Source organism: Diadema setosum, chromosome 2, assembly GCF_964275005.1.
Source record: "Diadema setosum chromosome 2, eeDiaSeto1, whole genome shotgun sequence".
Taxonomy (NCBI): domain Eukaryota; kingdom Metazoa; phylum Echinodermata; class Echinoidea; order Diadematoida; family Diadematidae; genus Diadema; species Diadema setosum.
In genome coordinates, this window is record NC_092686.1 from 26,548,721 (window position 1) to 26,565,591 (window position 16,871).

Sequence of the window (16,871 nt, forward strand, 5' to 3'; positions counted from 1 at the left end):
ACTACAGTGTAGCTGACATGATGAATTATCCTCATGAATGTTTTGTAATGCACCACTGCCTTTAATCTACAAACAAGGCACACACAAAAGCACAGTGGGATTACATTCCAGATGTTCATATGATGCAATATCAAACATTAGTTCTACCTTCTTTCTGCACAATTTTGTATGACAATAACATCAGACACAGGTTAATCAATATCAGATTGTAAAATTTAGGAAATATCAGTACAGCAAGAAGTACACTCCTTTACCAAATGAACAGCACACGCAACCATACTTCCTTGAGGCAAAAGATCTACGTAACTGTCCATGCAGCCATATAATGCTCAAATGTTTTAGGCAACATCAGAAAAGATGCACAAATTTCCAAGTGCCATGCCAGCAGCTAACAATGTGCAGAAAAAAAAAAAAAAAACCCATAAAACGTCTTTGCAAATGACCAAAATTTTGTCACCAAGTTACTAAAATCTGAATTAAACTGAAATGAGCTGAATTGGATTGGATTGGATTGGATTGGATTGGATTGGATTGGATTGGATTGGATTGGATTGGATTGGATTGGATTGGATTGAACTGGATTGGATTGGATTGGATTGGATTGAATTGAATTGAATTGAACTGAATCAAATTCAGTGTTTAACAGTAAGACTAAGATACACTCATAGCACAGGAGAGAATCCAGAACCCTAGAGCTTCCAGGTGAGGGCATGGACCCTGGGCCAAACAAACAAGAGACCTTGCCCACATAGATTCATGAACAACAATAAGAGCTTTTTCAATGCAGCATGCTGAAATTACACAGTGTGAACCACCCTGGGCTTTGAGTCAGAAACAAAAAGATTAACACAAACCTTGCTTGGGAGCTGCCAAGCTTGGAATGTGCACACAGGTACTGGAGAATGTCATGCAGGGCTGAGATGATGCGCAGCGAGGTGGAGAGCGCCCTCACACAGGCTTCGTCGTCCAGGGACTTGAACATGGCCAGAGCCTCGGTGTGGTGGGGCAGGAACCAGAGGTTGAGGAGGGTGGAGCCGTCGGGGGAGAGGAGGCGTCTTGGGCGTTTCTTCAGCTCCCTGCATGATGTGTGGGTGACAGTGGGTGGGGCAAAATTGTATGAGCAGTGGGAGATCAGTGCAAATAAGAAGCAGTAACAAGTAAGAAATGTGGTTAATGTAAAACACAATATTTTCACTGCATGAAATTTTCACCAATTGGAGCCGACGGCCATTTTTGCGGCATGAAAATAGCTGCTTAGTCAAACGCTGGACACATCAATGCAAGCAATCATATCTCTTCATGCATTTTTTGTTTTAATTGCTGAGATTTCATTTTTTTTTTTCAAAACCATATTAAAAAGATATTCCATATAATCAATCAAATAAGCTGCCAATATGATGGAACTGACTGAACTATGTTATTCAGTATTTTACAACAATTTGCAGTGGTGAGTCAATGGCTCCAGGAATCACTTACAATTCACAGTACATCTTGACATCTTTCTGTACATCTCCCCCCCCCCAAAAAAAAAAAAAAAAGCATTTGGGGTATCTTAATACACAAATCAGATGGCATGGAATCCTAACCTAGGATTGGTTTCAAGCCCCTTGACATCATCGTTGGGTGTCTTCTTCTCATTGGGCAGGCCGCAAACAAAGTGGGCGCTCTTGACTGATTTGAATTCCTCCAGGAGGGCACTGATGCTGTTGAGGTAGGCGACGATCTGACCCCGCAGGGAGTACTGAGACACCCGACGCATGAACCGCTGGCAGAACTTGACTATCAGCTCCCTGGATGATGACAGATGGAACATCAGAATTGTCAGAATTATGACAGCAGCAAGTAAGCAGAGATGACACACATCACTGCTCACACTTAAATGTTAACTTTAAAAGCATATTCTTGAAATTAAGGAAATTTTTGATTTACTTGGGCAGAAATTGTCCTTTTCTATATTTGTGCGCACCAGATGTACAAGACACAATCTGTTATCTCACACGTTTACTACAAATTAGGTCGATGCCAGAGTAGAATACTTCAGCATTATCTTTCTACCTTGTGTTTCAAGCAAAATGGTATTTCAAAATGAAAATGATATAAACAATCACTGAAGCTGTGTCTTCCAACTTTAGACAACAACACTGTGGAGGACTTAAGTGTGATAGAGCCAAGACACACAGAAGGACTTCCATACCTCTTGAGTTTTTCCACTTCGTCTGGGTTCTTCATGATGGTTCCCATGCTTGCTTTCTTAGTCAAGAAGTCATTCAACATGACATCCCTCGATGGAGTCTAACGTGAAACAGTGACAAAGTGTGCATATGAAAAATTAACTCAGATGATCACAATAACTGAAATGACTTCACCTAGTGCTAATCGCAAAGCTTTGGTTACACCTCTGATATAAAAAAGAAATAATGCTCTAGGTAAGATTGATACACACACTCTTCCCCTCTGCCCTAATTCATCTTTTAAATCATTTTCAGACAGAGATGTTCAAGCCTCCAGTAGACATGAAGAATCATTAAAGAATGAATAGAATTTTACTCTCTTTCTAATTCTTGGGGCTGCTATTGCAATACTGTAGTGTGGTAGTCCATGATTGCCAATGATTCTTGCAAGAGTCTTTCAAAACATCACAATTTAATAACTGTTTGCAATGAAACTTTACATCTCACAAAACAGGAAAAGCTTGAACTACCAACTCATTTTCCTCTTTAATCACACCATGTCTGCGATGATTATCTCTTATTTGTCTTCTCTTGACCTATCATGTTGAGGTAGACAGTTTTGACTGCATTACAGGTATTTCAGATAAGTGCATCAGTTAAAACCATTGTACAGGAAAGGATAAAGAGTCTCAACGTTACACTTCTTTCACCAACATTGTACAACTATAAATCTTTGTGCAGGTTTGCTGCCCCTGACAATCCTACCTTCTCAAGCTGGAGAGAGACGAAAGCCTCTTGCGACCTCTTGTGCCGCTCCATATTTGTGATGAGCTTAGCGGCAAATATCACAGACTGCGTGGAGACACCCGTTGCGCTGGACTTACGTCTCTCCTGGTGGCGGGGAGATTTCGTGGGCTCTACTGGAGACTTGCTCTCGCTGGTTAAAAGAGAATTCACAGACTTTACATCTACAACACATCCTTGACACTGCATGGGCAGATATTTTTGTGCACACATGGTATATGTTGTGACAAAATAATGTGAGCAAGACTAATATGATATGCATGTCCTATAACATTCATATACTCGGTCTACATTCAATCAAAGGATAAAAGAAAAGATAAACATATTAATATGAGAACTACTTCTTGGACAACAGAAGTCTTCATTTTTTTTTTTTCATATTTTGTGTTTTAATTGCCTATACAATTTGCTCCCATCACACACACATACATTCAAAACACACACACATCAAATATTAATGAACAGATGTTCAGATCCATGCAAACATGATTTTTGACAGAATCCTAAAATAAATCTGAACTACAAAGTATTCAATGGTGTCTTCCAGGAACACCATTGATTGACACTTGAGCACAGAGCAAACAACACTAAACCTCAGGACAGGTTTGTTTTTAACCAAAGGTCAGAAGATTGTTGTGACAACCCTAAAAATGATTATGGAGAATATATCTTGGTCTATGCTGACAGCAACAAACAACAAAATAAGGATAATTTTGAATTGAAGTATCATGTATCATGTCAAAAGCAATCTACAGGAAAAACTTTCTAGGTTACTTATGCCTCTGCATGGTCTCCATAGCATTACAGAATGAATTCAAAGAATGCTCTCGACTGGCATATCACTCAAACTATATTGGCGATAATGTTCGACAGACTGTGCAGTAAACCGCTCTCATGCTCCATGCTTCAAAATGTGGGGCTGTTGTTTACCTCGGCCTGGAGGTGTCGTTTTCGGTGTCGAACTCCTTGAAGTAGGAGCAGACGCTGCCCTGCTGCACGGCCGCCATCAGCGCATTCTTGTGGACCACCTGGGCCATCAGGATGACCCTCAGGTTCTCCTGACCATTGGCCTTCAAAAGCTGTCATTGGTGAGACAAGGGGTGGAGGTGATTACATATCAAGTGTGAATTGTTGCTGATAGGATCCATTGTTACTGCCAAAAGTCATATTAAACATCGAGCATGGACCACAGTTAAACCTGCCTAATTACAGCCACCTGTCTATAGCGGCAACCTGCCATATACGGCCACTGAAAATTTCCCTGCGAAGAAAAAGCCATGTTTATGACCCTGTCTATAACAGCCACTTTTTTTTTGTCTCACTTGGGTGGCCACTGTAGACAGGTTTGACTGTACCTACACCACAAGAAATATTCTGCAGCCTTAATTAACCTGTCACCACTGGAATGGAATAGACTCTTCTCAGAGTCATAGTGTGAGACTAAATTTCCATGAAAACCTCGACAATATGTTGCATGGAGCAAAAGCGGATTCCACACCATCAGAATGAATCACACCCCACCCAGAGCCTGAGAATTCATCTCCTGGGCCCCATTTCATTAAAAGTTGATGTGATATTACCACTTGCCGCAAAGCCAGTTAAAGGGTGTGTACAGTTCTGGTCGAGGTGAGGATTTAGCTTTTAACGTTTTGCGAGATATTCAGAAACCTCTTTATGAGATGTCAAAGAGCATGCAGTTCTAAGGGGTATCAAAAGTTTATTCGATGAAAATCGGTTTTGAAATGGCCGAGATATCCAAAAACAAGGTGAAACAAAGAGATCCTTATAAAGTTGTGGCATGTCGCCTTTTATTATTAGCACTTTTTTGGATATCTCAACCATTTGAAAACCAATTTTCATCAAATAAACGTTGAATCCTTCTTAAAATTACATGCTCTTTCATATTTCATAAGTCTTTTCATTATCTCACTTAGGAATGCTCAAAACATGAATCCCCACCTCAACCAGTACTGTACAGTCCCTTTAAGCATCATCATGGTTATGACATAAATTCTGCTTCCTGATCAGCTGATGTAACAAAAAGTAGCTATTCTAGCAAAAAAATTGCCATCATAACATTTTTACCTCTGCCAAAGAGGCTATCATTTTTGTCGGCATTGGTTTGTTTGTTTGAAAAATAACTTCAAAGTTATAAATGGATTCAGATGAGATTTTCAGGAAAAGTTAATAATGACACAAGGGACAGATGATTTGATTCTGACAGTGATCTGCATCACAGACTGGATCAAGGAATTTTTAAATTTGATTTTTAAAAGATTCTTTATCATTGGGGAAATATGACCAACAAGGGAATTCAAGCCGCACAGTATTGAGTTGCGCATACACACACTGCGCAAGCACTCATGGTGCAGCAGGAATCTAAGGTGGTGGCATTAGAAAGGATTCTTTATAATTGGGAAATGAGGGTCATACTTAGCATATGGGTATTATGGGTGAAAATGATCTGCTTGACTGAGGTCTGCGCTCTCCCGAGAGCTTTTCTAGTTTATGAAATGAGACCCTGCTAACCTTGAGACAGCCGTCCTTGCTGCGGAAGCTGAACATCCCCACATGCTTCTCATCCAGCTCCTGTATGGCCAGGAAGAGGTGGGCAGGGGTGTAGCGGTCAAGGTTGGCATCGTCCTCCTGCAGAGCCGTCATGAAGAGGGGCGGTGGCTGGTCTGCATCAGGCTTGTGGGTGGCAAACTCAAACTGGACGCAGCGCATGAACATGTGGAACTCCTCAAAGCCCATCTCGGATGCCTGCTCCCGGTATAGCTGCGTACAAGTGAGGAGTTGGAATGTGGTGTTAAATTTGATTCTGTTAATTACCCCTTTTGTTTTCTTTGTTCTATGCCCCTAGCCCTCCCCAGGAAGTGCATGTTATGTTGTCTGTAGTCCAGTATGTGTCTGCATACTCTTTATGTTAGTCATTTTGCCTCTAATACAGATTCTGTTAGGATCAAAAGCTCAGGCCCACTTTTGACTCTACTCATTCCACTGGCTCTCTACTATTGGATAAGCAGTTTTCAGCACCTTTTTTGACGGTAAAAAATATCAATGTCAAATTACACTGGCTAGCTAACACTTTTGGAGAACCTTTATACTCTACGCTCTACTCTACCTTTATACTCTACCCTTTATACTCTATGCGTAAAGGAATGTTGTACCTGTGCCGTGTACGTCTAACATTACTATTACACGTAATTTGATAGAGTGAAATTCATAACTTAATCTTATGCATCAAAATGACAACTTTAAACAGACAGGATTTCTTTTCGTCTACCTGTAGGAGTTAAATTTTGATGCAAATTGTCTTTGTTGCATCTTTTTGGTTGTGCTTTGCATGTACACTACACTAACACTTGTATCTTAGTCATTCATTGCAATGAAACCTTTCTCTCCCCATATATTCTTATGTTGCTTTGGGCATAGATTCAGTGCACAAAATCAGTTTATGAACTCATCAATAATTGAGCTTTAAAGCTCAACTACGTGCCAGGACTGAGTCTCAGATATCCTCATCAAATATCCTTCAGTACAGGTTTGCCACCTGGCTTGTCAGTGATGCAAATAGTGAGTGTAAATGATTTATTTACAATCAACAAATAACAGTTGGTCATGACAGTATTATCTATTGTTTCCAGATCAATCAAATCAAATTACTTTCATAGTTATGGACAGACAGAAGAAGAATCACAACTGTTTGATTATGCAGTAATGGCATTTATAAAATGGGTTCAAGAATGTAGCCAATTGGAAGCGCTGAAATGAGTCACGTGTGCTTGTATTAATTTCTCACTAACATGCACGGCCGACGTCACAATGTTTGCACTCGCAGTGCGCATTCAATCAGTTGTTACAAGTGCGTCGCGCGCTACTATACGCACTGTCAATCCTGTAAACAACTTCTAGTTCGGGCTGCCGGCCGGCCTTTCTTGTGTGCATAACATGTGTGGCGTACATATACTCTTATACGTACAGTACTTATATGTGTGCGGGATTTCCGAGTGCGACGTGCGTAAATGTTTGGGACAAACATCTTCGGACATCTTGATCCACAAAGGTACAAGAAAAATGCTGTTAGTTTTCGACCCATTTTATAAAACAAATGATGCACAGGATTATTTCGTGGCGTTAGTGGAGATGCAGCTCCTACATCTCCACTAACGCACTCTATCCTGTGCATCATTTGTATAATAGTGACAAAAGTTGTGTGCTGAGAAAAAACAACTACAGGACACCAAATTTATACATAGTTTAACATCTGTTCTTACACATCACCTACAAGATAATAGAACTAAGCTGTTATCTCTCTCCCAAATCTCCCCTCTCTTCTCCAAGTCCCAACCCCTCCCCAATCCAAAAGAAAATAAAACATGATTAGAAATTTGAGGCATTTAGAATTAAGGTCAAGTGATGAGTTACCTCAGAGAGGACCTCTGTGTCACAGGCCACCTCCAGAAGACGATGCCGTAGGCTAACAACCTGAAAGCAAAACGAACATACTTCCCCCATTAAATGCTGTGTTTGAGATGCATACATCAATATTTATATCTATTATCTATCTATCCTGCTCCAACACATAATCGCATCCATCACAGCAAGCTGTCAAGTTCAAGACCAAGCAAGCAAGGGACTCTACAAGAGATGGTAGGGGTCACTTTTAGTGTTATCAAAGGTCCTACTTCCACATCCCGACTGGGTTTTCATAGTCAAATCATCGGCCCAGTTACAAGGGCAATTCTCCAATATCACATTCCTGAATTCCACAAGTATAAACTACTTTTGAATAATGCACAAATTTGTATATATTCATCAGAGTTTAGGTAATTTTGCTACATGATATAGTTTTGTGTGTCACTCACATGATGAGCATGAGCAAAAGTAAATCTAAATATTAGACCTCTATAATTTTACAAAATTAAAGGTGAGCTACTTTTCAATTTAACTCATGTCACACTTCACTAATTTACTACTTTATACAAACAAAAAGAGAATAACACATATTCACATTCTACAAAAGATAAAAATCTGCATGAAGTTTCTAAAGTATAAAAGGCATAAAAAGGCTAGGATGATGCATGAAACATCACTATGACAAGCAAAAATAAAGCAAAAATATAAAAACAAAGCAAAAACAAGTAGGGAGGATGGTAACATTATGTCGATTTATCTTGCTTCATTGTTGCTACGAATTTTTCTAACCATCATATCAGTTAATACTACCAGGTTGTATTTTGCATTTTACATGCTGCATGTTTTTATTATCATTACTCTTTCCCTCCACAAAGAACAGAGCAGTCTGACCATGTAACATCATCTCTGATATGAATTTCACATGGCTCCCTGCAGAAACTTGTGGTAATATGACTGACCTCCATGAGTTCAAGCCAGATCTTAAGATTGTCAGCCTGCTTCTCCTTGGCGGTCCGCCTACCAGCAGCTGCCTCCTTGGCAGCCATCCTGGTAGCTCCTAGCTCCCCGACCAACAAGGGGTCCTCAATGAACAGATCAGAGAATAACTGGAGAGGGAAAGGATGGTTACATTTAGATGATCAGACGATGTATGTGTATCACCTTTTCATTTTTTTTTTCAGGGTATATGCTTGCATATTTATGAACTATTTTAATCTCTCAGGGATGTGTAATCAGACTTTGCACTGTACTGAACTGCCTTCTCGGCAATTATTATCACAACTATTATTATGTCTCCTAAGACAGTGCTGAAAGCACATGTATTTCATTAAGCATATGATTACCTGATAAATTCATTCTTTCTTTCTTCCCTTTTATTTGTTTTCTTTTTCTCTTTGTGCAGTGTGAGGAATTTTTTTTGTGCCTTTTGAGTACTCAGACAGAATGGTAAGGGGCATTACATATATCCTCTATATGTACCTGTATAGCCAAATAAACCTAGTCATTGATTACTAAGACTTACTACAACATTCTTTAACTAATGAATCTGACAATATTCTGTCCAAAAATTTGAGCAGCTCATCTTCAATCTCATTCGCCACTCTTATCCCATCTCAATCTGGGGATAATGTACACTAAACATGATAAAGTGCATAAATAAAGAGCAAGATAATTGCATTACATCTGAAAGACTTTTTGGAAGAAGAGGATGCATAGAGCATCGAGAAGCAAAATGATTAGAATGGATCATAGTGACAGCTACGTATTCATTTAAGATGGGAAAAGAAGACTGGCAACACAATGGTTGACAAGATGTCAATGTTCACTGTTTCTTTTTATATGCTTTGTGTTCTGACATTATCAAATAATTGAACATTCTTTAACTAATGAATTTGACAATATTCTGTCCAAAAATTTGAGCAGCTCATCTTCAATCTCATTCGTCACTCTTATCCCATCTCAATCTGGGGATAATGTACACTAAACAATGATGATAAAGTGCATACATAGAGAGCAAGATAATTGCATTACATCTGAAAGACTTTTTGGAAGAAGAGGATGCATAGAGCATCGAGAAGCAAAATGATTAGAATGGATCATAGTGACAGCTACGTATTCATTTAAGATGGGAAAAGAAGACTGGCAACACAATGGTTGACAAGATGTCAATGTTCACTGTTTCTTTTTATATGCTTTGTGTTCTGACATTATCAAATAATTGAACTCACATCTCTCTGAATTTGTCCACTGAAGCTATGTCCCATGGGGGTGAGGTTGTCCCACTCTCTCTGCACCACCTCCCACAACCTCCTCTCCATGGCGATGGCTGTGGTGACGGAGGGCGGGTTGTGGTAGAAATACAGCTCCTGGAAGAGCGCATGGAAAATGCAAACAGTGCAGATGGTTTCATGGCCAACATAAGAAAGCAAGAAGTTATACATTTAATACTCGAGTATCAATACTTTATCTGGGGCAAGAACTCATTAGAAGGCAATGCCTCATGAAAAAAAAAAGGTATAAAATTATATAAGATGCCATTAAAAGTTGATTGAGTAAAAAATAACAAGCACAGGATGAATAGAGTTCATGTTCAAGATGAATCTAATGCTAATCTATTCATTTCTAACTCTTCTACATAGGAGCTGATGTTTGGTGTTGTACTTACTGTACAAGCTGATATTTTTACAATAGGTTTTAATTTTCACAAATTTTGCAAATCACAGTTGGATCGTGAATTTAACAATACATTATATGTGAAATTGTCGCCATGCGCTAGGGTAACAATGCAATTGAGAGAGTGTTGGTGTCAATTTGCCAAAGCAACATATCACAAAAATGTTTGTGACCTCCTAATTTGCGGAAATATCTGTACATGAAAATAACAGCTTATACACGTACAGTATATGTTCTGGACATGTGTATTATACTGATAAAGGGAACTGGGGCTTACATCATATGCATAGCGCACAGCTTGTGGAATGCGGCTGATGAGCGCCAGGGAGGGGTGGAACTCCAGGAGGAAGACGTGCTTGAGGGCGGGGCGGCTGAGGTTGATGGCGATGGGCTGTTTCTGGATGATGGCATGGGGCAAGCCGAACTGGTTGCCCTCCCTGGTCACTCTCTTGATGTACTCCCTCTGGTCATCAATCTGTGAAGGTCAGAGCACAACATGATGGGGAAAATACTCACTTTGTCATTTTACAGGTCATTTAAAGGTAAAACGTAGGTCTCAGAAGGTCTCAAAATTCATCCTCCACCATTTGGAATTTGCTTCCAATACATTGAAAGGGTAGACCAAGACACTTGACTGGCTGACATGATTCACAAGGATGAGTTGTTTTGGAGTAGTTTGAAATCAAAAGTGTAAAATAATTTTGTACGTAGGACACAACTTTTATCACTGAAGTGCTGTCCCTGCTCAGCAGTGCTTTGGTAGAAAGTTTCTACATGATAATCTCATCATACCCTAGCAGCAGTATTAAATTGCATGCGGCTAACAGGCTATGCATACAGATCCAGACTTTGCTCTGCAGTTTGCCATAAACAATATATTAACCCTAAAATTCATGCATACCAATATTTCCAGAAAAGACAGATCCTCTTCTCATGGGCACGGTAACAGCAGCAATAAGAATGATGTCACAATGAGCACTGTAATATCTTGTTATGTACCAGGCATATGAGAAGATCAGTATATACAATGTACGAACCTAGTATATACACATATTCCTCTTTTTCCCTTTTTTCTGTTTTGTTTTGCTAAAAAACAGTTTCTGAACATATTTTATGAACTGACACTCTATACACTCTCCTTGTTTGATAGCCTACCATATCACAAGATGATGATGAAAATTCTACATAGAAGCCATGCAAACAACATCTACATTTAATGACCATGGCATATGTTAAAATATATATTAAATGGCAATACATGCAAGATCGAGCTTGAGCTAGTACACTTTGCTACAGGGCTTTCATGCAATTAAAGGAAAGCACAGCATCATTCCTTTGTGCAAACAACATCTACATTTAATGACCATGGCATATGTTAAAATATATATTAAATGGCAATACATGCAAGATCGAGCTTGAGCCAGTACACTTTGCTACAGGGCTTTCATGCAGTTAAAGGAAAGCACAGCATCATTCCTCACCTGTTTATCAGACACAGACTTGACGATGCTGCAGTGAAGCTTGAGGCAGCGAGACTCCATACGGTACGTCTGCACAAAGTACTTGGCCTGGAAGTCAAAGCGAGGGCGCCGCCCCATGACGTTGGCCATCTCCTGGGCTAGGAGGCGCTTTTCATGCATGTCAAACACATTGTGATAGGCCTCCAGGTAGACATCGAGCAGCTGAAACAACAAATAGGAGTACATATTATACTGACTTACATATATGTACACATATGGGTATATACTAGGTAGGAATGTGTGGCAAGAATAAATACATTATACTATATGCAATTGCATGATATTGCCTGCCCGCGTGCTGAAAGTAACTTATTACAAAAAAATATACAGGACATGCGAAAAGCCAAGGGACTTGTGAGACAATTGTACAGACTCTACATAGTGATCATAAGATGAGTTATTTCTTTAGAAATAACCAGCAGATTCTATTCATGTATCACTGTGCTGCTTCCAAGACATACAACTCATTCAGAGGCATTTCCATGTTTCAATTCAAATTGCTATGTACATTTGACTGACAAGTAACAGATTTAATTTAAATCACTGGTAACTTTTGGCTTCTGTACTTTTGTATGAATCGTTGAATAAACAGAGCAGCAGGGGAAAAGGGAAAATTGACTAGAAAACAAAAAATATTAGAAAGTTTAGCTGCTACAATCCTTACCTGTCTCTTGTTCTCCAAGAACTCTGCCTCATTTGTCCACAGGTCCAGTAGGATAGCAAATCGGTCAACAAGGGAGTGACCAAAGCTGGGAATGTCCACATCATCACTTGATTGCTTCTGCAAAAGAAATCATAAATGGCATGTAAGGTAAGTCACTCATCAAATAAACTGCAGAACCCAGTTCCCAACTTTATTCATTGGCACCATACCTTTGTTATCATGGCTAAGTTGATCAAAACCTTTGAAAGTGCCATTGTAGACTACAATGTGTTTACAACAGGAAGGATAGTTTAAGGTTACATGATACAGAACTGGTACAGACAATTACGTAGAGACTGAATCCAGTCATGGAATGCATGTTGCAAGGCGAGAACAAAATGACTCTCTATGACAGTCAGTTCAATTGCCAAACTTTGACTAACTCATATTCTTATTATCCAATCCATCACCAAGATTGGACATTGCCTTTGCTCACAATAAGTCATTTGGCTATTCTAATTGTTTACCTGTCTTCTTGATGAACTAATCTGAGATATTCCTCCCTGGCCATGGCGCGTCCTGTTCTCTCGATCCTTCTCCAAGTAGTGGGTTGCAATCAGGAGAAGATCTTTTTCCAGTTCACTAGACACAATTAAGAAACAGTTATAAGACAGTTGAGAAATTTGACAAAGAAGACGTAAGTAGTTGTTTTTTGTATAGTATTTTCATACAGTGTATGCACTAACAATAAGTTTCTATTGCATGAGGTGGATTAATATCCAACAACGTTACACATTATGATTTGACTCACTCAAAGTCACGCTTGGCGCTGTCATAGACAACAAAGTAACCTCTCTGATCCTGCACATGCACCCTTCCTTCGTCGATGGTGTAGAAATCGTCATGGTTCTCAATGTCAGAGAACTCCATGAACTCAGCTTCTGAGAGTCTGGTTGGTGAAAAGAAAATCAATGTGACAATTACATCACTAAACATTCTTCCATGTGAAAAAGCATCCTTATTTCTCTGCGTTCTCTATAGAAATGCATACAGAAGACAAATGTATACCATCATTCATGTATCTCCACACACAATTACACTCAGTGCTTATTGGACAATATGGCCCATTCCTTGGGCTGCCATAAAAATAAAAATAAAAAAAAATAATAATAATACCAATGGTAGTTCTTATGAGGTATGGGAACAGGCAACCATTCATTTGTGCATTCATTGCACAGCATCAAAATATCAAAAAGCTAATAAATGCATGACTGCATGAATCCCATTGCTAAAGCCATTTCATTTTTGTGTCATTTCCTCATAATTCATCTCTCATTCATCTATCCATGAAAGATGTGGGCAAAGATCTCAGCATGGACATTTTCTGTTATTCTCAGAAAATGTCTACCAGCATATATTTCCAGCATACTACTGTTGAACTTTGCTCAAAAAGGATAGATTGGCAGGCAACACTCAGCTATTGATATCGTCAGAGGATCTACCAAATAGTAACTAAAGGCAAAGAAGGGCTGGAAAGTAAAACAACAATTTGAAATATCTTACAGCGATGCAATGATATGTAACATTCAGTCATCATTTTAGTGTACGTTTAAATATGAAAACAAAAATGATGCTGTATTTGTTTAGCTAAACATCTTTCTTGGTGAGATGGATGCACTCTTACTTGAACTCTGCGGGTGTGTTGTGGAGGTAACCATGGCTACCAAGTCCTCCTCCTCCTCCAACTCCTGCCTCTGGAGTGCCCTGTCTGTGGTTCTGGTGGCTGCAGCCATAACAGAAAGACACATGAAAGGCTCATGAATTTTGACATGGCAAGTGAAACACATACATGTAGAAATGGAGCTTTCTTTCTAATAATCGTGAAATGCAGAATTCTCCAATACACAACTTTTTCAATGCCAACACCAAATTAACATCTTTTAATGAAACACTCAGAATGACTGATTGATAAGAGTAGAGGGAAGAAAGTAACAACTAGAGTATTCCTCATACTAAGAACTTTAAAACACATACTAAGTCTGGATCCTAGCAATTTGATTATCATTATGTATTTAAATGCCCTGATTAATATGACACAAGAGGGGTTCCAAATGTGGTAGACAAAGAGTAAAGGAGCAAATTGGGATAACTTTCTATTCCAATATGGCTACATGAAACCTGTGTGGGTTGTGGTAAGTCATGCAATGTTGTTGTTTTTTTCTATTCTGACAATGAAAGTACGGTCACAAACACAGGGTATCTTTGTAAACCTTTGTCACTATTCTTGTGAACTCCATGGACATTGATTTTACGCAGTATGATTGCTTGCCCATTCTTGTAATGTTCTGTAAACAGATAGTTGGTACCTTCAAGTACCAGGGCTGATGTAATGACACTGAACACTCATGAGATAATAATACATCTACAGCAACACAAGGAGCATTGAGGAATTTAGTTGTTGTTTTTTTCACATACCCATATGCTTTGATTTTGAAAAGATCTTGCTGCTTGCATACATCTAAAGCCAAGGAATGACTAGAATACTTGGTGGGACATCTAAACTATTGGTAGGGCATATTGATTGACAACATACCCACTGCTCAATTCACAAACTTCCATGGCACAGCAAAGCACATGAACACATAGATACACCTCTACTGAAAGCAGATGTCTACATCATTGTTATCACTGGTCTGCTAATTTGTATGCACATGGTGTGTTGTGCCAAGTGTCTTTTTTTTTTTCAATAAATGCACTGTGAGTTAGTTAACATGATACACAGATGTTGTCAAGTGCTGCCAAAGTGTTTGGCTCTCACCACACCATTAGCAAAATACTCACCTGAATCGTTTCTGTTGGTCACCTTCGAGTGACAGTCCCTCATCATTGATTGTCAGAGTTCGCTCTATCGACCGGAAGTAGTTGAGCACACTAAGGCACTGCAGTGAGAAAAGAAAACACTACTTTATTAGTAGATTCATCTTGGAGATGTTCAAGAACATGCGCACATCAGGTTTGACTGTCACACCATGCTTACCCATGGTAAGTAGATAGGCATCATTGTCATTGATGTCAGAACAGAATATATCCAATCCCATGTTATGTGATTCAGTATTTGTTTTTCAATGACTAATGAGAAAACGTCAAATGTCTATAAGACATCAATACACATGGTTGAATGTCTTGTTTCAGTTTTGTTTTCATGGGGCAACGGCGAAAATCCCCTTACAAGCTGTGAAAGGGTTTTTCCCCTTGCTGCTACTGACCGTCCTCTGCAGGTCCCTGATCCTGAGATGGCGGAGGTAGAGGTAGGAGAGGTAGCCTCCCTGCACCATGGTGGGGTCTTGCTGGCTGCTTGAGTCATCCTCCAACCCCAGACGCTGCAGGGCATCAGCAAACGTGAACTCCGCCTCCTCCCCTTTCTTCTTGCGTCGGCGAGAGGTGGCGCTGCCGGCCCGCGAGGATCCCGCCCCATAGCTCATGGCGTCCACATCCTTCTCGTCGAACTCTGTGACGGCCAAGTCATCTTCTTGCCCAAGACTTCAGAGAGAAATATGGGGGGGGGGAGGGGGTTTCAGACTAATCCATTCTCGGCATGAGGTTTACTGAAGAGATGTCACAGAAACCTGATTTACTGTACTGTATAATATGCTGAAATAATGTTTCAAGGTTACAATGTATAATCCAATTCAGAAGGGCCTACTTATACTACTATACAAAAGAGAATTCAAGTAAAAGTCTAGAATTCTACATTCTAATTGGTTTAAAGTGGAAATATGTGTGATATTCGTACTACATCCCAAAATTATATATATTTTTTCAAGCAACAACACCCAAGACAAGTATTGATAAATCAAGAATATGCATAACTTAGCAGTACATCATTATTTAACTTTTATTAGTCACCTTTGGCAAGTTTGCAATATTTATCATTGTGGTTGATCCTCACTTATGCATCAAAATAGTCATATTCCAGATAAGAGTTTCACCATAATATGAGGATGTGAATGAGCATGACTACTTTACACAGTGTGACAATTTTTCTTCAATAATTGAATAGATATTTAGAGATGAGACATCCACATTGCTTTAATGCTTTATTCAATACCAAACTATTACAAAAAATCTCCAGGCTTGAAACTTACGATTCAAATAGCTCAGGATTGCAGTAGATCTTTCTCCAAATGGCATTCGTGTTGTAGGCTGTCCTGTGCGACGTTACTGAGGCAGTCTGGGTAGCAGGTGGATCCCTCACTGATATTGCATGGGCCCTCAGGGACTCCATCACTTTCTATGCACAACATATTACACATGTACAATGTGTCATTAACACATAATCTTTGAGATATCGGTTGCATTCAAATGATCTACATTTGTCTTCAGTAATCTTAAACAATCCATGTGTAATGATATTTTGATTAACCTGCCCCATTTGTGTAACAATTTCAAAAGTTGCAAACAGTGGCTAAAGATTACTGGTGTTTGTTTGTTTGTTTGTTTGTTTTTTCGTAAGCTCACACATCACAAGAACTTCCTGACTTCAAGTACAATAATCTCCATAGATAACAACTGAATCATGTCAACATAGTTAAGTCTTTGAAAGATTTGGTTGAATTTCATCCAGTGATTATGATTTTACCT

The 16,871-nt window shown here is 39.3% G+C and overlaps 1 protein-coding gene across 1 annotated transcript in view; it reads right to left on the minus strand.

Moving 5' to 3' along the window:
* The window catches only part of LOC140243708 (uncharacterized), a 55,580-nt gene that overhangs the window by 23,687 nt on the left and 15,022 nt on the right, over positions 1-16,871 (minus strand). The window contains exons 11-28 of the mRNA XM_072323372.1: positions 16,376-16,521; positions 15,497-15,770; positions 15,072-15,169; positions 13,915-14,013; positions 13,042-13,179; positions 12,758-12,872; positions 12,252-12,368; positions 11,549-11,749; positions 10,345-10,542; positions 9,623-9,760; positions 8,354-8,500; positions 7,404-7,463; positions 5,505-5,753; positions 3,906-4,054; positions 2,937-3,102; positions 2,195-2,292; positions 1,587-1,790; positions 855-1,076 (exon numbers count right to left, since the gene is read on the minus strand). Of these exons, the coding sequence (XP_072179473.1) occupies positions 855-1,076; positions 1,587-1,790; positions 2,195-2,292; positions 2,937-3,102; positions 3,906-4,054; positions 5,505-5,753; positions 7,404-7,463; positions 8,354-8,500; positions 9,623-9,760; positions 10,345-10,542; positions 11,549-11,749; positions 12,252-12,368; positions 12,758-12,872; positions 13,042-13,179; positions 13,915-14,013; positions 15,072-15,169; positions 15,497-15,770; positions 16,376-16,521 (2,819 nt within the window). The remainder of the gene's footprint in view (positions 1-854; positions 1,077-1,586; positions 1,791-2,194; positions 2,293-2,936; positions 3,103-3,905; positions 4,055-5,504; positions 5,754-7,403; positions 7,464-8,353; positions 8,501-9,622; positions 9,761-10,344; positions 10,543-11,548; positions 11,750-12,251; positions 12,369-12,757; positions 12,873-13,041; positions 13,180-13,914; positions 14,014-15,071; positions 15,170-15,496; positions 15,771-16,375; positions 16,522-16,871) is intronic.